The 20,176-nt window shown below is 43.8% G+C and overlaps 6 protein-coding genes across 6 annotated transcripts in view; 3 read left to right on the top strand and 3 right to left on the bottom strand.

Annotated features, from left to right (window-relative positions):
* The window catches only part of LOC131282133 (histone demethylase UTY), a 73,331-nt gene extending 67,433 nt beyond the window's left edge, over nucleotides 1–5,898 (bottom strand). Inside the window, exons 1-2 of the mRNA XM_058311531.1 lie at nucleotides 5,598–5,898; nucleotides 5,401–5,509 (exon numbers count right to left, since the gene is read on the bottom strand). Of these exons, the coding sequence (XP_058167514.1) occupies nucleotides 5,401–5,509; nucleotides 5,598–5,898 (410 nt within the window). The remainder of the gene's footprint in view (nucleotides 1–5,400; nucleotides 5,510–5,597) is intronic.
* A 1,157-nt stretch (nucleotides 5,899–7,055) lies between these two features.
* LOC131282505 (FUN14 domain-containing protein 1) lies at nucleotides 7,056–9,517 on the top strand. Its single transcript, XM_058311986.1, has 4 exons — nucleotides 7,056–7,285; nucleotides 8,065–8,212; nucleotides 8,294–8,489; nucleotides 9,274–9,517. The coding sequence occupies exons 2-4, from the start codon at nucleotides 8,067–8,069 to the stop codon at nucleotides 9,454–9,456; spliced, it is 525 nt and encodes a 174-aa protein (XP_058167969.1). The 5' UTR covers nucleotides 7,056–7,285; nucleotides 8,065–8,066; the 3' UTR covers nucleotides 9,457–9,517.
* Nucleotides 9,518–10,225: 708 nt separating this feature from the next.
* On the bottom strand, nucleotides 10,226–11,483 carry LOC131282504 (L-xylulose reductase). The gene is made up of 3 exons (XM_058311985.1): nucleotides 11,157–11,483; nucleotides 10,819–11,071; nucleotides 10,226–10,759 (listed from the first exon to the last, which is right to left on the bottom strand). The coding sequence occupies exons 1-3, from the start codon at nucleotides 11,206–11,208 to the stop codon at nucleotides 10,336–10,338; spliced, it is 729 nt and encodes a 242-aa protein (XP_058167968.1). The 5' UTR covers nucleotides 11,209–11,483; the 3' UTR covers nucleotides 10,226–10,335.
* A 614-nt stretch (nucleotides 11,484–12,097) lies between these two features.
* Nucleotides 12,098–13,891, top strand: LOC131294944 (glutaryl-CoA dehydrogenase, mitochondrial). Its single transcript, XM_058322999.1, has 5 exons — nucleotides 12,098–12,185; nucleotides 12,301–12,318; nucleotides 12,517–13,471; nucleotides 13,534–13,694; nucleotides 13,758–13,891. Exons 1-5 carry the CDS (start codon nucleotides 12,098–12,100, stop codon nucleotides 13,820–13,822), a joined length of 1,287 nt encoding a protein of 428 aa, XP_058178982.1. The 3' UTR covers nucleotides 13,823–13,891.
* A 211-nt stretch (nucleotides 13,892–14,102) lies between these two features.
* LOC131282956 (uncharacterized) lies at nucleotides 14,103–15,525 on the top strand. Its single transcript, XM_058312511.1, has 2 exons — nucleotides 14,103–14,440; nucleotides 14,517–15,525. The coding sequence occupies exons 1-2, from the start codon at nucleotides 14,173–14,175 to the stop codon at nucleotides 15,215–15,217; spliced, it is 969 nt and encodes a 322-aa protein (XP_058168494.1). The 5' UTR covers nucleotides 14,103–14,172; the 3' UTR covers nucleotides 15,218–15,525.
* On the bottom strand, nucleotides 15,354–17,137 carry LOC131282957 (transcription factor A, mitochondrial). Its single transcript, XM_058312513.1, has 2 exons — nucleotides 17,003–17,137; nucleotides 15,354–16,917 (listed from the first exon to the last, which is right to left on the bottom strand). The coding sequence occupies exons 1-2, from the start codon at nucleotides 17,059–17,061 to the stop codon at nucleotides 16,161–16,163; spliced, it is 816 nt and encodes a 271-aa protein (XP_058168496.1). The 5' UTR covers nucleotides 17,062–17,137; the 3' UTR covers nucleotides 15,354–16,160.
* Between the last annotated feature and the right edge of the window lie 3,039 nt (nucleotides 17,138–20,176).

Raw genomic sequence — 20,176 nt, 5'->3', positions numbered from 1 at the left:
CGAACGCATGAACGTACCCAGTCACCGGGATGGGTCGGGACGTGGTTACAAGGCATGGTAGACACACCCTTGCACCATCCACCGGGTATCTCCACTCCCCCGGCAGTGACGCCACGGTGTGCTCGTGAACCACTTGCGTCACGGAATTCAGTTGTGTGCAGCGGACAGCGGATCCCCCAAAACACCCCAAAACGAGACTGGTTGTGTAAATGGGAAGTTTTGTTGCTCTGCTTTGGTTACAACCTGGGCGCGGACGGAAATGTTTTGTCTGGCTTGGCCAGACGTAAAAATGGACGAATAGTAAGTTCATTGACGTTTGGGTTAAATTTTGGATGATGCTTTTCCGGCGGACCTGCAGGACGACAAAGAAAGGTTGGCAAATATTTTGGGAAACTGTAGACTTAGGAACAATGTTGTTCATGTTGATAAGTACCGAACATTCCTTTGTTGTATACTGTGCATTGGATTCGTATTCGTACGTAAACGGACACTTTAAAAACAGTGTCACGATGGCCGTACGGAATGGTAATTCTTAATCCTCTTAAACCAATATTGTTCGTTTTTCTTATAAACTAACTTTAAGGCCATGTTAGATGTGTTGAGTTGAACTTCCGCATGTTTCCGCATCGTCATAATATTTTTAAAGTAATTATCTTAAAACTGTGTTTGTCCATCCACGGTATTTATAGAGTTAGAAACCGGAAATCAAGTGTCCTAAAAATACAACTCGCACGAAGCTGCAATAAGAGTCAGACGTTTTCGTAGTTTCATGCCCGGTCCATGTCAAGCTGACCAACCGTAGATTGTCCTGATGATGATATTCCCTTCCGCAGGAGTGTACAACTAGCGGTTGAAGATATTTCCTGCGCCAAACTGCAAAACATGATCGTTATGCTGCCAGGAGTAAGATCATAGCGAGTGTAGAAAGGGCAGCGAAAGCTGAGTTTGGCGATGAAAACGGAGCATATCATGCCAACCGAGGGCATGATGCCAAGTGTATCTCCCTGCTTCGGTGTCTTCGGTTCGCACTCCGTACCAGCATAAACGTGTACGCACGATGCGTCGTGTTTCTCGCGGGGGCGCAAAGGAAGCAGAAGCATAATCGAGCACTCCCATCCCTCGAGCGCAGCGTACTCCACCAACGCCCCGAGCTGGACGATTTTCTACCGGCACATTCAACAAGTCATTGAACTCATTATGGAACAAGTTCATCCTCTCGGGGTCCAGTGTATGGCCGTGTGCGTGTGTGCAGGGTAGCGTATTTGGCCACTCTATAACCACGGTGTGGGGAATTGAAGAGATCGTGCCGATTCTCACGTAGCACTGTACCGACGAATTCGGCCGGAGACCGGAGAGTGGAATTGCACGAGGGCCCGCGGGGAGGCCTAAACACCTTCCAGCCAAGATGATGATGACGGCGTACAAGAAATGGTGTTTGAGAACAGGAAATAGGCTCACGTGAGGAGCATTCCAGTGTTTCTAAATAAGCGAAAGGGCGGGGGATGAAAAAGGAAACAAAAAAAAAAGAGAGAGAGAGAGAGAGGGAGCAAGAAAGAAAGATGCCGATATATCATCCACCCTTCCCCGGCCCCGCCAAAAGCGTGGAGCAGGTTTCGTAGCACACAGTCAGGCAACATAGGTGTAGTACATAGAAACAGCATGGGGGCCGTAGCATAGATATCTTCGAAGACAATCAACCGCTTGCCGCTCGTTCAGTTCTAGGCATCTCTGCCGCGCCGTAGGGAAACTAGTTTTCAACGCACGCAACCAGAACGGCACACTTGCCGTGTGACTCTCCTTTTTTTCAAAAGTAAACTACTATCAGCTCTTCTTCTGGTGCCTTTTGCCGTTTGATATCGTCACATCGGACGAAAGCACATCGTAAAGAACGATCGCAACGCATTATGAGAAGATGGAAAAATGGGATCAAACGATTAAATCGGTGACCAACGAGCAGATACATTGGCTTTCCGGAATGAAGCCTTTATTCTTGAGTGGAACAGATTAAAAAATTAAAATAAATACGTTTCATTCTGTTTCTTTGCAAAAGAAATTAAAAAATAAACTCTTTACTTCTTTTTCCCCATATGTGACACACAATATTAAAGAAATAAATTGTTCGTCCAAGTTGACCAAATAAACCATGTCCCTTACATGTTTGTTAATAAATTCAATGTTTCCAAATTGAATAACGGTCATTCACCAGCTCAACCACTGTTTTGAATGCTTGAAACAGTGTTGCTCATATCAATGACTGTGTTTGATGTCTTCCCTTTCTTGGTTACCATTTAGGTCCAACCATTTGGGTGGCATTTAGACCGAAATAGTTTTTCTCTCGTAAATGTATAGAACGTTACACCAACACTCCTTGGGCATCAAAATGTACTGCTTTGTTTAGTCCTAGCATTATTCTATATTTACCTCAAAAATACAAGGCTTACGTTGTACTTACTGTTCCAGATAAATATGTTCCCCGAAAAAATTTCTTAACGAATTCCTTTCCAATCAGATCAATGTCTCTAGATTCTCTGGGTGTGCAATTCTTCGTGACTTTTCGAGCTATCTCCCTTTCATCGTGATTTTATAAACCAGCGGTCGGCAAATTCTAGCCCACCAGCTGATTTTATCTGGTCCGTACGAAAGTTTTAGTACAACATACAAAGAAAAAATATCTTAATTCTTATGGAATGAAAATAAAATCACATTTTACTATCAATCGATTGAAAATTCCAAAGTATCGCGTATCTCGTCGAGAATCCAGCGGTACAATAACATGTTTACTTTGCACCCACAATAACTACTTTAAGGAAAACATTTTAGGGTACCATTCCGGAAAAAATTGGCGGTGCCCATGGCGCAGCGGTAGCGCGAGGAAACACCACACCACAGGTGTGGGATCGAATCTCGAGTCTGGCACCCTCCGGTATTACGAACGGCTGACCACCGATCTATAATATACCGTCTTTCGGTCACACAAACTCTCTTCGGAGAGAGGCCTTGTCCCATTAGGGGATGTCGTGCCATTAAAAAAAAAAAATTCCGAAAAAGATCACAATATTCAAAACTTCTTGAAACTGAGTTACTTCAATAACTGAGAGTAAGCCAGAAAATCATTTATATGGTAACATAAAATAAGTAATTGATGAATTTGAAATTTAATAAAAGAAATTTATAAAAAAAAAACAACAACAAACGAGCAATATGATCAAAAAGTACTAAATTTAACGAAAAAACCTTCAAAATTAACGATGAGAAACAAAACATTTAAATATGTTTTGTTACTGTCTGAAGAAGAAAATTGATACACCATTCAAACCACATTCAAAGCATTCAAATATCATTTAAGGTATCTGGTCCATGGTTTGACGTTCTTTTTCATCATCTGTCCCTTTCTGGAAACGTGTGCCGAACCCTGGTATACACTCTAGAAACGTCCATTTGTAGTGTCATCTCTAGTTCTTCCCACGTATATTCAACAGGTTATAACATCCTGGGCCGTAGTGGTAACTTTGTCAATATGTAAAGTACACATTCTACATCTAGAGTTTATCTACACTTTTTTAAAGTTTTTAGGTCTCTATCCGCCAGCTTTCTATGACCGAAATACGGTATATTATAGATTGGTGGTATTCGATATTCGATTGAACACGTCTGGCGTTGTTGTTGCTCGCGCTACCGCTGCCCCATGACCACCCCTGTTTATCTGCATCAAACCGTTTAAATGTTGGTCCTAAGGTAGATATTTCCAGCGATAACAAGGCTAAATTTATTGAAAATTACTTAATTGACTACCTTTAAATAACTACAAATACTCGATAGATTATGAATGATGAAATATTGCATATAGCCATATTATAGCGAAAGAGTCCGCGACAGCCAAACAGCTACACCGACTAGAAAATCGATCGACGAGCACCGAGCTACGTTCTCAACGGCGTGTGTTCGTATCCCAACCGAGACAGGGCTCCTTTCTGTACGGTAAGACGGTAAGAGACCAACCAAGCAAAAACGCAAAAAGAAAACGTCTAGTAAACCCTTAACGGGCAGACATGAAGGAGATAAACTTTTAAAACAGATTTCGTTCAAATACTACACATTTTTACTAGAAATCCATTTTTTTCGCTATTCAATTAATACCATAATGAGACGACCAAGAAATCACTCATGGTAGCTCGGTAGGGGTCCGCTTCCGTTACATGCGTTTATTCTGATTCCTTTTGGCACTCTGAATAGCTCGTCTTGACACAGTTGACTGTGACTCCAAGTGGCTGCCTTGGTTGCCTAAGGTTAGTCCGCATGTTTCTAATTAGCGTAGTTCAGCAATCCAGACCCCCTTCAACGCTAGCCATGTAACTCCATACAAAACACAGGATTGGCGGCATGCCGAGGTATACCGATCTGCATGATGCCGACAACCATGGCTCGTATATTCCACAAATAGCAGTAAGGTAGAGAAGCCGGTCCAGCCTTGAAAAAAATAATCTAACCCCATATGCAGGAAGTGCACCACTCGCATCTAACTTGATCTAGGGTAATAGTACTAATGTAATTTATAATTGCCAAAAACACAATTTTTTGCATATTTATTTAAACTGTAATCGAAGCACGATTATTCTTTTGAAAAGCATCAATTTTCACCGTATACCATAAAAATACACGTGAAAAAGTTTATTTCTTCCTAGCTGACTGACACCAATCGTGGTATGGTCCTACATTTGTGGTATTGAGTACCTATAGTGGTGGTAATACAGAAAAGTTGGAAAACACTGCATATATTTCAACTGTAATTTATTTTTGAAGCATATTTCAAACACAAAAGCAAAATTACTCAAAGACCAATGCATTATCTTGATCATGCATTCCTCATAAAATCTTAAGGTTTCCGGCATATTAGTACGACTTGTATGGAAACTATGAAGTTTGGAACCTCTTAATAACGGAGTGGGAAAGTTTAGCTTTTACACACTCCGTAGAAGATCAAGGAACATTTCATACTAGGACTTCTTGGAGCTAGGATTTTATTCCACTAAAACCGCTATTAGTACTAACACCACCATGGGATCACTTACCCCAAATCTAAAGCAATCTAAAAACTCATCATTTTCTCTTCCGATTTGCATTTTTCTACGAAATGGACATGTAATGAGTACCAAAGTTCAAAGAGTTATCTCGCACCACATCTAAAAAGTAAAGTGGATCGATTGGGGTTTGTTGCAACACCAAACATAATCAGATGTTTGTAAGTCGGTAGAAGTTGCCTGTCTGTTACACCTGCCGAATCAACAAGCAGTATAATAAGCGTATCAGAATATGGAACCTCTTATAACCGTGGAACTAGTATAAAAGCCATGCGAGACGTTTTCTTGTCATGTCATGTAGTTAACGAATCCATTTACTCACCATCTAAACGCGTTGTAGTGGTAGTACACCAAACCCAAGCCGTACAAAAACGGTGCATCTCTCCAGTGATCCGCTTTCAAGGCATAGTATTTCTGGTACGCTGATAAAGCTACAACAAACAAAAAAGAAAACTCCGATAAGGCAATTGAAGTGTTTTTCCTGATTGCTGTCCACCGAATCTTGGAATGTGCTGTTACCTTTCTCGTAGTCCTCTAGCAGCAGATGAAAGTGCCCAAGCTTACAGTACGTTTTCGGATCAATATTGATACTGTCCGTTTCACTGTCACTCGTTTGCTTTTCCTTTAACACGGACACTTCTTTCGCGGACGCACTTCCATCGCCATTCGCGTTAGTTTCGTCAACTGAGGACGGTTTCTCCGAGGGCGCCGACGTCGGCACCGTTTCCACAGACATGATTTCCGCCGGAAGATTTTCATCGATTTTCACCTCCGTATCGCACAACGGATTGACTTCCTGCTTGATTTTAACCTCCCCCATCCCACCCCGGTCATTCCCGCTGGCCGCATTCGAAGATGTATCCTTGCCCTCCTGCTTCTCTTCGTGAGCCTTTTTCTGGTTATAAGCTTGTATGAGCATACGTTCCAGGTACTTCACCGCCTGTCGAGTCACGGGACGTGAAAGATGGAAAGAAAAACCAAACACAAACACCCATCAGTAATTGGCAATTGTTTCGTGATCAAAACAAAACCATTTCAAGGTTAAACACAAGAGGACGGAAGACACCCACCTTCAGCACCAGCGCCTTCTTCTTCAGGTTTTCGGGCGCGGACAGCTTCAGGAATCCATACTGGCGGCTGGAAGGGAAGTTTGATTACGTTACGATTTAGCACCATCTCTTGAAGATCCCCGGCTGGATCGGCTACGAACCTATCGAGCGAGGCCAGTGCCTGCAGCTCCTGCGTGGAAACGCTAAATTCGCCGCTTTCGAGGATCATCCTGTTTACCGAATTGATGATGCCAAAACGCGATGGGTGGAGGGGCGGATCAACGGGCGGTCAGCGGGAGGCACTTTAATACACAAAAACAAAACACACAACCAACGGAGCTAATGTACGGACATATCACATCATCTGGCCACGGCTTGAACCGAGGGTGGCCTTATCCGAAACCAAACGGTATCCGACCGACCGATGCGTAAACTCCGATATTTATGCGATCGTACGCACCAAAAATTGTGATAACGCCGAACTTCTGTGAGCTGCCATCAAACTACACCAGCGGGCCAAAATGTCATTGCAACGCTCGCAAAAACTGGAGAAACATAATTTGGAACGTTTAAAACAATGCTGAATAAGCGCGTCGCAATACAGTTTCCTGTGAGCATTAAAAATCTTGCCAATTGTCAAAATGATGACTAGGTATGGATCAAATACAAAAGAGTCATTCTGGGCATATGATTTTTTATAAAAACTGTTCGATGCTTTCTATTGTACTCATATCTGATCTGGTTGTTAATATTCCCCGATTAAAAACCCTCATACGAAAGCTCGCTGATGAGTGTGAATATATTGCTGCAAAGACTACGAGACTGATTCTACCTTGATATTTAAATGTATCTTGGCAAATACCCTATTTGACAGTTTGGTGCAAATTGTGTTCTGACAACCTCAAAAACGATCCAAGAGAAAGACGCAAAGAAAACAAAATCCTCTAGCAAGCTAGGTGTAGGTGCGACAGAAGAAAATTAGCTGGTATTCTTTAACAAATCCATTCGGTGCGAATAGTTCGGCCAGTGGCAGTCGTACATGCCAAATTCTACGTCGCATTCTGCTTTCGATTTCAAAGGGCAAAATTAAGCGCAAGCCGACAGGCTCCGTGAGTTTCCTCACACGGACAAAATCCAAACTTCGGAAGCTGTACTCAGGTAAGCAAGGAGTCATCGAAGATATCGTTTTTGCCTTGTGGAGATTTTCCACTGCTATGGTTTCTCAAAGCCGATAGGCATAACTATTCCAAAACTAACAGTGCGAAACGATTCGCGTTCTCGGCCAGTTTCTATTCGGCATCCCTTCGATGATGGCCTTTGATGAGGTCATGATGGCGTCGCGCCGTCGAGATGGTTTTACTGCGCTGCAATCCGCACCGAATAGAGATGGTTGACTTTTCGGGATAGGAGATAACTAAATTGCCTATGAAAATTCCACCTACCATTATGTAATACCTAAGCATGCGGTGAAGCCATGAACAAGATTTTTCTCGATCAAAGCAAGGATGTCTGCTGCAGGTCATTCGACTTTCGCTTGCAGTGATGCAGTACATTAAAAATAGAAAACATTGACCGCGAATGAAAAGTGAATCAATCCATACATTTTTCAAGGGCTACCGCTCCCTCATTGGCGACATAGGTATAAAAACTAGTGGTTAAAAAAAAAGGCATATCGCTCACAATTGGATCAGCTGATGTCCCAAAAAATTAAAACATGTCGTTTTTCTTTGGTTATATTGTTGTCATATATTACAACTGGAATACAAACAAGATAACAAGGATGTGGTTTGTGGTTTCGTGCAGCCTGATAAGAATGGGATGTTCTCTGTTACATCAGCCAAATGAAATGAAATGAAAACTTGTATCATTTTGCATAAATTAAATTTTCACAAAATTTGTTCACAATTCTTATCCATGGTTCATCATTTTTTTTACAGGAATGAGTGACGGAAAAGTTAAAAAAGACGCAACAAACAAGGAAATCATCAACATGAGCGACGCTGCAGGATGTCTGGACCGGTTCATCGGAGATGTGAGCAAAAACTCGGCTACGAAACAGATTCTAATCGGTGCCGGAAGTGGATGGTATGCCTTTGTGACATAAGTTTTTTTCCCTTTGAAACAAAATTCGATCAAATTACACTATGCTTTCTAATATGGTTTTAGGGCAACCGGATTCATTACGATGAAGGTCGGCAAAATGGCAGCAATTGCTGTGGGTGGTGGAATAATTCTGCTGCAGATTGCCAACCAGCAAGGAATCATTTCAATCGACTGGAATAAGGTACAGAAGAAGGTGGACAAAGTTACGGATAAGGTGGAGGAAGCAGTCACTGGCCAGGGACCAAGCTTTACGGATAAGGTAGGTCTCCAATCGGCATGCGTTAACATTTGGAACGCCTTTCTTCTCTTGGAGAGATGAGACACATCATATACAATTCATCTGCTTCTTCATTTATTGTTTTCATTTCGTATCATTCCACTAAATTATATTTATATTATACACTGGCTTCACATTTTGATTTGATTCATCTGCTTGCAGGTGTTTAAGTACGCCAAAGAAAACTCTTACATGGCCACCGGGTTTATCGGTGGTTTTCTGATTGGACTTGCTTCGTAAACGAGAATCAAGCGAAGCAAGAAGATGCAGTGTTGTACTGCGAGGAAAACTGAACACGAGGATGTACAAGGATAATAATACTGTAGACAAAACAAACAACTGATATCAGAAGTAATTCCCCAAATCGATCGACCGGTGAAGCATTTGCAGTTTTGATAACTTCTGGAAGAGAATTGTGGAATCGTCCGTAGGCATAATTTATTTTCATCTTTTGTGATTATCCGTAACTTTGTCTTGGTTTTGTGCCTTAGCGAACATGCTTTAGCACATAATAATAAATTACATTCCTATCTGCTTTTAGTTGCGATAGGACGAACGAAAAGATTTTTCCTTTTACTCTCTGTTTCTTTTCTTTTTTTTTGTATATCCATTTTCCGAAGGAGTTCTCTTTCTGTTAACGGTATTGATGTACTCATTTGTTTCATGCTAGGCGTAAAAATGTCCACTTTAACACCTTTATCTAATAAGAATGAAAATGTCCAATCCAACAATTGATTCGCACCTTCTATTTTCTGATTTTCAATAGGCGGAACGCTTTCTCGATCGTAAGCTAAACCAGGCCGAGGACGCACTAACGAAGCGCACGAAGAAGGCCAAAAAGTGGTATACGAACTTGATTGGCGATGAAACCGGCTGCAAGGTGAACGATCTTCACATTTTCCTGTGTGCCTTTGCGGCCGGTGTTGCATTGGGCGTAGGAACTGCCTAAAGAAATAGATTGGAATATGATATCCCAACCACAAATAGGATTTATCGATGCTCCGGAAATCAATTAAGCGACCAACCGGAGGAACATTCTAATCATTCGAATGAAAAAGGTACACCTCGTGTTTGTTTTCAAATAGAAGAGTGGAACGCGGAAAATCAGCTCGCTAGGTGAAATTACAAAACACGGTAAAAACATCGTTCATCCGGTTAGCAAACGTTAGCGGGAAAGAAATTCCTCCCAATCATAATGGAAGCCTCCTCGAATCTCATACTGTACTAAACGATTCATAAACCGTACTATCCGCGTCGGAAGAGAACACATTGAAAGCGTGGTTTACTTGTGATCAGTAAGGATTATTTATGTGTTGATTTCTGTGGAAAACCTTGATCACTTATTTTCCAATTCCTTTTCCATCTATTTGCCCGATGCAACTGTCGTAGAGTTTAAGAAGTGTTAGCTTTGAAATGTGTGTAACAACTGTGTACTTAATATAAAGCGTATTTAAAAAACCAAACAAAAACACACTAGACGGTAACGTAAATTAGGCACCCTGTGTAGATTGATGCTGAGGAGCACAAAACATTTGTAGGAGTGTGCAGTGTGTATCGATCGTTTCGGTTGCATCCAACACAAGAACAAATATCTGCAGTGGCGACATGTGACTGAAGAACAACGCGTACCAATGAAACAATCAACAATATGCCCAAAAAATACAGTCCTGGAAGAACGGTGATCAGACTCATTTACTAATTTAAGTTTTTATTTCCGCTGTGAACAATAATTTTGCTTTTATTTCCATACGTTCCGTTTCACTTCTGATGCGAATAAAATAAATCATTAAATTGAATGGCAAACATTTTACTTTTTCCGAGTAATGGTTCAGTTTCCAGCTAGAAAACCACCCTCAATAGGCAGCGAATGGCCGTTAATGAAGCTCGAACGATCGCTCAGCAGATAGATGATCGGTTCGACCACTTCGTGCACTTCCCCAAACCGCCCGAGTGGAATCTTTGCCTTCAGTGGATCCGCTTTGGCCGGATCGGACCAATTATCACGACCCATGCGTGTCAGTATCACCGTCGGATTGACGCTGTTGACACGGATCTTTTTTGGGCCCAGCTCGAGGGCAAGATTTTGCGTAAGCCCATCAATGGCAGCCTTCGACATAGAATACGCGCAGTGCCCGTGGATCGCTTTCAGTCCGGCAAGAGATGAAACGTTCACGATGCTTGCTCCCGCTTCCATCTTCGGAACGAGAACCTGCGCCACATTGAAAGCCGCTTTTACGTTAACGTTGAAGGTACTGAAGAAGAGAGAATCATTTTACTAACTTTGCAGTAGACTGTGGACAATTCAACGCACCTATCAAAGTCACCTTCGGTTAGCTCCAGGAACGGTTTGATGACCGCTATCGCCGCATTGTTGACCAATCCGTCCACCTTTCCTAGCGCCCCCAGCGCCGATCGCGCAGCACTCCAATCACTCAAATCGACCTGTATGATTTCGATCTTCGGACAATCCTTTTTTAATGCTTCCAGTGGACCCGGCGAGCGTGACACGGCTATCACCTTGGCACCAAGTTGATCCAGCGTACGGCACAGTTCATTCCCAATGCCTGCATCGGAAAATGAGGTAGTACAATAATTCTAGCTACTAGCCTGCTTAGCACTGGTATCCTTTCGTCCTTCAAATCGGCCTACCTTGGCCAGCACCGGTTACGACGATCGTTTTGCCCTTCAAAGAACACTCCATAGTAATCCGCACGAAGTGGTGTACTCTACTAAGGGAGATGCTGTGCTTTACACTTATCTTATCAAAGTGAATTTAATTCCGATCCACAATAAGCGACCATCGGATTGGAAGTGCCGTTGTTTATGGCCACTAGCGGTCTGATGTGGAGGAGTGAAAAGCGGGGCAAACAATTGCACAGCGTCCAGTTAGGGGTTTGGAGGGTATTACGGACCAGTTTAAGACATTTTTCATCAACTTTGATTCATATTTTCATAAATGTTCAACAATAATGTTGGTAGGTTGGTAATAAAAATGGAATGCCTTAGAAATTTCATGCCAATATTGCCCCCGTCGATTATGTGCCGATGATTATTTACTTCTATTGGAAAACCATACACAGGAAGTCAAGCATCATGACGATGCCGGTGCATTTAAAATGGCATTGCAATATTTTAAAACACACATTGTTCTGTCGTCCCACTACCAACACGCACCCTTATCAGCTGATTGCGTGTATGAAACATCAAAACAACTCGAACCGGTGACGGTAGTTGTTACGGATTGCGCTATATACTATCCTGCCACTATAGTGTTAGTATGTTTGCACGTCCAGCATCTCATGGCGAAGGAATCAAGTGTTGCTGGCATGATTATCGTTCAACTTGTCGCGACAAACTCGCGGGAATAGCAGTCTTTCGCGAGCCACTGCCCTAAACGAAAAGGAAAGTAGATTCCTCCTCCTTCAGCTCAGTGTTTGCCAACCAGCGGTGTGTTGTGGTCAGTGCGCCGGACGTACGTAAACGAGCATATTTTTACGCTGCAGTATCGAGAAGCAACTTTGTGATATAATAATATCAGCAGCGAGAATTTGACTCTTAATATCGTCATTGGAACATTTTCCACCATCGTAATGGCTCTTCGTACATTGTTTGCGAGTAGAATTTCGCAACTTAAACCTATCGCAAGTGGGCATGCGATTTTAGCACGTTCTTCTCGGGGTAGGTATTTGCCAGGCGTACGAGTTCGGGATCAAGTGTATCCTTATAGTTGCAGATAGTTTTGTGCGTATTTAGAATCAAACACTAATTGCCCCATCCTACTATCATTTTACAGCGGCGTCAACTGATAAAGGTAAGCCTGATCGACATCATCATTCATGATTGCCTCCTCGTTGATCGTGTCGTCATGCGCACTTGAGACGGAGTAGAAAAACTTGCCAAGGAATGAGGCGATAAGATAACTGACATCGTTCTCTCTCCGCTGGAGGTGTGTTGCTATGTTTGATGGACAATTAAATGATTCTTCTCCCGTAATCTCTAACCGGCCTAGGTCCCACCTTTAACTGGGAAGATCCGCTAGATCTCGAGTCGCAGCTGAAGGAAGATGAAATCGCGATCCGTGACTCGTTTCGGGCGTACTGCGAAGATAAACTGCTGTCGCGCGTGATCGAGGCCAACCGGAATGAGGTTTTTCATCGCGAAATAATGAACGAGTTAGGCTCGTTTGGCGTCCTAGGCTGCACGATTAAGGGATACGGTTGTGCCGGTGTAAGCAACGTTGCGTATGGTCTTCTAACGCGTGAGGTGGAGCGAATCGATTCTGGTTACCGATCGGCGTTCAGTGTCCAGAGCTCGTTGTGTATGGGCGCGATCTATGATTATGGAAGTGACGCGCAGAAGGAAAAATACCTACCCCGGTTAGCACGCGGCGAACTGATCGGTTGTTTTGGGCTGACGGAACCGAATCACGGCAGCGATCCGTCTTCGATGGAGACAAAAGCTATCCACGATCCGAAGACGAAAACGTACGTCTTGAGTGGTAGCAAAACATGGATCACCAACTCACCCATTGCGGACGTGTGCATCATCTGGGGCAAAACGGAAGATGGAAAGGTGCGGGGTTTCATCGTCGATCGATCGGAGAGTGCCGAGGGGCTGGCAACACCGCGAATCGAGGGAAAGTTCTCGCTCCGTGCCTCGGCAACCGGAATGATTCTGATGGACGAAGTGCGCATCCCGGAAGACAACCTGCTACCGAACGTGGTCGGTATGAGGGGTCCGTTCGGGTGTCTGAATAATGCCCGGTATGGCATTGCCTGGGGAGCGCTGGGTGCAGCTGAATCATGCCTTCAGGTAGCACGAGGCTATACACTGGATAGGAAGCAGTTCAAAAAACCACTAGCTGCAAATCAATTGATGCAGAAAAAGATGGCCGATATGCTGACGGAAATAAGTCTAGGATTAACCGCTTGTCTGCACGTGGGACGCCTGAAGGATCAGAAACGGTAATTAATGGATGAAAAGTTAAAGAGTTCTGTTCTTATTCTTGTTAACGATATCTTTTTAGACATACGCCCGAAATGATTTCAATGCTCAAGCGTAATAACGCTGGAAAAGCGTTGGAAATTGCTCGTGTAGCCCGCGATATGCTGGGCGGAAATGGAATTGCTGACGAGTACCACATCATCCGCCACGTGATGAACCTAGAAGCGGTCAACACCTACGAGGGTAAGGACAACGATCAAAACCTGTTGCCAAGCGATTAACCAAGATTACTCTTGTAAATTTCAGGAACGCACGATATTCATGCTCTGATTCTAGGACGTGCAATTACTGGATTACAAGCATTTGCTTAGCTCCGCATGGTGGTTGTCTGTGAAGAAATATTATTTTGTAAATAAAAAGATTTTATTACTTATTCAAAATCAACACCCAATCATGGTTTCTGTTTCATAAGACCCTTCAGAAACGGATTCCCTGCAGCCGACATTCGCAACCATCAAATCATGCAGAAGCTGTCAAAAATAAAGTAAGAAGAATCGAAAAGAAGAAATCAAAATAATCTTCCTCCCTTTTCCACCTAATCACTTGTTCAGTCCTGTTCTGCAAAACATCATAGTTGCCGACAGAGAAATGGTGATAAATTTGAGAAATTAAAACGTGACACAAGTAAATAAGGAGGCAACAGCAAACAGCTCGATTCAGAATGGAAGAAACGAGCTCGGCAGACACGAAAGCAAGTCAACCAAAGTCACCAGCGGATGCCCTGGCGGCACGTCGAGAAGCGAGACGAAGGAAAATCTTAGAAAATTCTAACAACAGGCTGTCCAAAATTGTGGGCCATGAATTACCGACTGCACCTGCCGCTGATTCTGGCAGCGTTTGGAATAACAGTGAAGACGCTGCAAGAACGGAGGCTTTGCTGGCTGACGTTATCGCTCGAGCTTCCTGTGAGCCGCCAAATGCAGGAGTTGGTAAGTTATAACACACTTTCAGATAGTCATGAAGTTCGATGTTTTATAATGCTCCTCCATGATCTTGTATTACCAGAACCCGCGAACGAGCCAACACCAATAATTTACCCTGATCCGGAGGATGAACGGATGGAGTTTATCAACCCACCAGTGGGTTCCCTGTTGTCATCGGGAGGTTTAGATTTTGGTGGCCCGAATGGTCTAACCGGTGTCGGGCAGAATGGTGATATCTTGCAGCTACTCAACTCCATCACACAAGCACAAGCAGGAGCTGGTATGTCGGGGCCTGGCATGGGCCCACCGGGTACGGCCGGCACACGTCCTGCGCCGCGAAGCAATTCACGCTTCACAAGAATTTTGCGCTCCAAAATTCATCTTATTGTAGCCTCAATTGCCGTCTATCTGCTGTTCGCCACGGGTAACGAGTCGTACATCGGTGGCAACGTGTTCCTACCGCTGCTTGCCTGGGAACTGCTGGAGATAGTAATGTTCGGTGCGTCGGAAACCGGTGCTGCCGGGGGCCAACAGCTACTCGGGATAGTGTTCTTGCTCGGGGGCATTCCAATTAAAACCTCCCAAACCATCATGAAGCTCCTGAACACCGTTAACAAGGTGCTGAAAGATGTAGCCTTTTTTATGTTCTTCTTCGTCCTCACCCACCTGCTCTGGAGCCGGTTATGGCTAGGCATCGAGCTACGGTACGTGCTCGGGTACGACCAGCTTGAAGGGGACAATAGTGTATCCGCAGAAGTGGATGATTTTGTTTCCTCGTCGTAGTGTTAATCGTTTTCGTTTTCTCGACTTGTCGTTGTTTTACCGTCATAAAGAAGTTCGGAAGGTGTTGGGTGTACAGAGTTAAAAAGGCATTTTTTCTACACTTCTCTTCCGGCAAAGTTCTAATAATCATGCAACTTCTTTTGTCTAATCACACGTCACTAAATCTATTTTATTACCATTTTATCTTGTCGAAAAACTGTTCCCAGTCCGGTTGCAGTAAACCGTTCACAAAAAGGACGAAAACTGTTGGTGGAATACAAAGAAAAATTGTGGGGCTCCTAAATAAAATCTGCTTGACAATGCTGAAAGATTGAGTTAAGAATGTTTGATTTTTGTTAGAGAAAAGCAACGTTGTAACAAAAAGACCTTTCGGATCAAACTTAATACACAGAACATCTTTTATGTATACTATTAATAAGCTTTATGAATTCTACAAATGTCGCATGATACGTTCAAGTACGATTAATATTTCAGTAAATAGCGATACAAAATGCAACGTAAATTGGATCGTTATTGAACGAGTGGGAAAAAAATCAAACATTCACACACGCCGGTTAATAGAACAAGATCAATTCCTTAAACCTGTTTTTTAGCACGGATAAATGTAAAACCATAGCAACATGGACTGCAGCAAAATCTGGTCTTCCATGCGTTTAAGCCAGTGTCAGAATTTAAAGATAGATTTTAACTTGTTCACTATACCCTTCTTGCTCTGCATTGTCTCTTCTGTCGGTGTTGGTGGTATTTTCGAAGAAGTTGATACTGTCCCTGCCGATGGCACTGTTTGGTGATTGATTTCCTCTCTCACCACTATTTGCTCACTCGTGTCCCTATCCTGTTGCAATAAGTTGTGCTTTGGTTCAGCTTCTTCCACGACGGTTCTGGGTTGGATTACTGTTGGAGCTGTACTACGTTCCTGGGCCGGATAGGGACACCCGAGTTCCTATGGGCGAGTGGGGGGAGCCTTTTTGGTTTTGGCTCCTGTCGAACTCAGCGCCCCCTTCGACGAAGCAGCCGGCGACGGTGGCAAAAGGACATTCTTCTTTCGGACCGCCTCCACCTTGTCTGAGGCTAACATTTTATCCTCCCATGCTTTCATTTCTTCTTGGTAACGCTTTTTATCTTCTTCCGCTTCGCGAGTATATCGTTCCTTCTCGGCATCGGGTAGTCGCTTCCACTGATGGCCTAGGCTCTTCATCTGCAGCTTGTTTTGCTCTTGGGACAGGCCGGGTTTCGGTTTATTGTTAGCAACGAAAAGCAGGTACCCGTTCATTGGGCGCTTCGGGCGACCGAGATCCTTCATTAGACGCTTGTGCTCACGTTTGACCTTGTCCTCTTGCTTTTGCTGTCGCTCCAGCTTCAACTCCTGCTTCTGGGCATCGGTCAGCTGGCTGAGGTATTTGGCGTTCTTCGCCAGCCATACGGTCTGGTCGCGCTTATACTCCTCCTCAAGTTTCGCCTTCGAGGCCTGATCGAGTGCTTGCCACTTGACCGCCGCTAGCTTCGAAATGTCCGTCGGAGAAGCGGATGGGTTGGCGCTGGCCAACGATGAACGGATGCTCTGCACGAACCTTATGTAAGCATTGATGGGACGTTTTGGCCTCTCTGGAACAACCGATTTCGACACACCCCCGTCATCGTACACTACGGCAGTTGCATGAAAACCGGAACAGTGTGTAGTTGTTGCTGGTGCCGTTTGTCTAGGTTCCGGGAAAAAATAAAATGTGTAAGCCTCCAAACAAAACCATGCACATAACCTTGATCTACGGGCAAATCCAACCTTACCTGGATGCTACTAATAAACGAGGACTGCAAACCAGTCTGAACAGAGAATTGAACTGCATTTTATTCCTTCAACCGCGTTGTACAACTTTCTACAAAATATAGCACGAATAATATGTATGAATACAGTTTACTTTTCACAACTTCTTCTTCTTCTTTCGATATGCGAGTCGGGGTATATCCTCCTACGCTAAGTCGAACAATTTGTTCCCTTACACGTAATCAGAGGCGTACCAACTCTGTCCGAACTCCTATGAAGGGGCTCGTCCTTTAGGACCGGCTATAATAGCCATATGTCCACCCGCCGTCCACGGGAGGGATAATTCCTTCCGTTGTCAGGACACAAGAACTCGTGGTCCGCTTGATTGTCTCAAACGGCACGAGATGTGCGGCAGCTAGGATTTGTCTGACCTGAGCTCCAGCTCGGCGTCACCACGCGGTCGTGCCGTAACCTTACTTTTCCGCTAACCCTTTCAGGAAACTTATGCACTGCTAACATCCGCTCTGATGCACTACCGAACTAGAACTGACTTTTCACAACAAGCTCGCTTTCCTCCAAAGTGAAGCCAACTTGTGTTTGACAGCTGGGGTTTGTTTACTTTGGAAGCGCGCAGTTTCTTTTGTCATTTCGCGAATCAATCGCATCAAAAACGTGGACCATGAAATCACAAAAATCTATCGAAAACAATTTGGTGTATAATTATGGTTAACATTTTTAAGCTATCATATAATTGAACATTTTCATTGAAACCATTACTTTTTGTTCAAATAAGAATTTCGATTGATAAAAAGTGTCTGTTCATGTTTCATCCATACTGATGATACCTACCTATTCTATCATGGTAAGGATATCATTTGGATTTTCAACATGCAGTTCATGCAAGTGTGTGCGTGTGCTTGTTTTCACCACCACTAACAAATATAGCTAAGAAGGATCTGACGTTTCGCAGCGAAAGTGTCCTGTCAGTTTCTTACGTAATTTGTTGACATCGGTCGTGCGTTGTGCAGCTAGAGCAGCTGGAGCAGCGTAATGGGGTCGCGAGAAACGCTCCATTCATGAACGAAAGGGAAGGATACCCAGCAGGACAATACACGCTCTCAGTGCTCTATGTGCGAAGGTTTTTTCTTTTGAGAACGTTACACGGTGCTTTGCGTTTGTACGGCTACTCGTTGAAGAGATATTATACCGATGGGACAAGGATTCGTGCTCCTGCGAAAGAGAGGACGAAAGATTTCTTGCTCCTGCTGCTGGTAGCGCCAAAGTGCCATGTACTCTCGCTTCAAGGCCCGTGGAGTCCGCGTGTGTGCCCTTTTAATGCCGATAGGCTCCAATACTGGTGGTAGGCCGGAAAGGCACCAAAGCGGGACAGCCTTTGCTCTGTACGGCCTAGACTGCAGTCAGAACGCGACGACGGAGCAAGAGAAATAAAACAAAAGGACATTCGAAAACGAACAACGAGCAGCAAAATTCTGCAGCAGTATTCTTAGTGCTACAACTAGCGGAGCACACTACGAGTTTCTACTACGCTGCGCGAGGATGTCGGGAAAAGTATCCTGGCTCCACTAAGGGCTTCTGCACATGAAAAACTATTGCCCATAACCATTAATCTCCTCGGCCGTGTACGTGCGTGCGTGTGCCCGTCCGTTCGACCGCAGCCGATATCGACGTTCGCGGAGTGTGGAACGAAATTAGAACAAGCACCCGAAACCGTACACACGTGCACCCGTATCAAGCACACAGATATTACAGAGGGACAGTGCGGCCGATAAACCGATCGAATCCTCGGAATCGGAAGAAAACGGTGCAGTGGTTGCAGTGCGGCCGCTAAACTATAGCGCAAAGAATAGAGAAACGCAAGGATACTCAGGTGTACCGGACGATGACGGGTCGATTGCCAAGTGCTAGCAATAAGTCGTGCTTGAAAGTAAAGTGCCCGCACTACGTGAATGGTCAAACCAGCTCGGATAGAATTCGATTGGATGCAGGCAAAAATTGTACGCTACGCAAAGATTGTAAGTTCTTGGTTTTTCTTTTTGGAACGTGTATCAGATCTCTTGGATGATTCTCGCTTCAGATATCTTATTTTATTATTTTCTATCATGTTGTATCCTTGCGATTGTGATGAAGTTGGCTGGTTCATTTTTTTGGGCATTCCCTTCTTCAATTTAACAATATGCTCGCCACATCCTGAAAAGTATATCCCAAGGACCCCTTTTTCGCATCGCACAGAGGCCATTGACTGCGTTAGCTTTGGTGTTGCAATAGGCTGTCAAAAGGACATGCGACGTGTACGAATGAACTTTCCAGGATGTATAGGGAAGACACTGCCCCAATTACATTAAATAGAATAGCGAGTGGATCCCATTCTTAACGTTATATATTTAAATTAATTTAGCACATAACTCCTCATTTTGCTGGGCCTCGTTTCATCGCTGGCGGAAGAAAAATGCGGGCAACTGAACGTCACGAGTTTTTCTGTCTCATCCAAAGCAATACTTCGCCAGTGGTAAACTCTACACTCCTCATGGCACATGGAGCCTATTCTTTTCCTTATATAAATCAATATCTGTTCGGAGCCGTATCGTGTTCGTTTCGTCGCCGTGTGTAGTTTTTTTTTTGTTGCTTCCAGCACTTTTTTTCTCGTGTTCCACTCATGTTTATGTGGCTCATAATTGCACGTTGCGACTGTTGTTCTTTTCGCTGTTTGGTGCAGCACGCGGTGTTCTCTCGCCGATAGCAGGTGGTAGGACGATAGAAATGTGTTTTTTCACCTCTTTAAACGGCATGTTTTCATCCGGAAGGTTATCAATCCATCAGCATAAGCGAATTTACAAGCGGACATCGTTTAAAGTTGAATACGTCAACCTCAAACTTACGCATAAAGCTGAACTTGGAGTGGTTTATGTAATCGCGAAAACTGAGTCAGTAATTGATATTATCTCATCAAAAACGTCCTCATCATCATCAAAATCCTTGTTGGGCATCACAAGTAGTACCTGTGAAAGAGAAAATAACTTGATGCTTCATCGATTCTTATCCTTCTGGGTTGGGATACTTAACTATTTACCCTTTTGATTGGCTGAAGATCAGTCAGGCCACAGAATACGAACAAAGGAGTTTCTTCTTCTCCTTCGTCTTCGAAGAGTCCTTCGAAGATACCTTTAGTTGTTAGAGTT

The sequence above is a fragment of the Anopheles ziemanni genome, chromosome 2 (genome assembly GCF_943734765.1).
Source record: "Anopheles ziemanni chromosome 2, idAnoZiCoDA_A2_x.2, whole genome shotgun sequence".
In the NCBI taxonomy this organism is placed as follows: Eukaryota; Metazoa; Arthropoda; class Insecta; order Diptera; family Culicidae; genus Anopheles; species Anopheles ziemanni.
The sequence above is the reverse complement of the archived record's forward strand: the minus strand, read 5'-3'. Positions and strand labels throughout refer to the sequence as shown.

Coding starts and splice junctions, on each gene's coding strand:
- LOC131282505 (XM_058311986.1), top strand. CDS start 8,067: ATGAGTGACGGAAAAGTTAAAAAAGACGCAACAAACAAGGAAATCATC. Junction 8,213..8,293: donor ATCGGTGCCGGAAGTGGATG/GTATGCCTTTGT, acceptor ATATGGTTTTAG/GGCAACCGGATTCATTACGA. Junction 8,490..9,273: donor GACCAAGCTTTACGGATAAG/GTAGGTCTCCAA, acceptor GATTTTCAATAG/GCGGAACGCTTTCTCGATCG.
- LOC131282504 (XM_058311985.1), bottom strand. CDS start 11,208: ATGGAGTGTTCTTTGAAGGGCAAAACGATCGTCGTAACCGGTGCTGGC. Junction 11,072..11,156: donor CGTAACCGGTGCTGGCCAAG/GTAGGCCGATTT, acceptor TTTCCGATGCAG/GCATTGGGAATGAACTGTGC. Junction 10,760..10,818: donor ACCGAAGGTGACTTTGATAG/GTGCGTTGAATT, acceptor TCTCTTCTTCAG/TACCTTCAACGTTAACGTAA.
- LOC131294944 (XM_058322999.1), top strand. CDS start 12,098: ATGGCTCTTCGTACATTGTTTGCGAGTAGAATTTCGCAACTTAAACCT. Junction 13,472..13,533: donor CGCCTGAAGGATCAGAAACG/GTAATTAATGGA, acceptor ATATCTTTTTAG/ACATACGCCCGAAATGATTT. Junction 13,695..13,757: donor AGCGGTCAACACCTACGAGG/GTAAGGACAACG, acceptor TGTAAATTTCAG/GAACGCACGATATTCATGCT.
- LOC131282956 (XM_058312511.1), top strand. CDS start 14,173: ATGGAAGAAACGAGCTCGGCAGACACGAAAGCAAGTCAACCAAAGTCA. Junction 14,441..14,516: donor GCCGCCAAATGCAGGAGTTG/GTAAGTTATAAC, acceptor TTGTATTACCAG/AACCCGCGAACGAGCCAACA.
- LOC131282957 (XM_058312513.1), bottom strand. CDS start 17,061: ATGCAGTTCAATTCTCTGTTCAGACTGGTTTGCAGTCCTCGTTTATTA. Junction 16,918..17,002: donor CGTTTATTAGTAGCATCCAG/GTAAGGTTGGAT, acceptor CCCGGAACCTAG/ACAAACGGCACCAGCAACAA.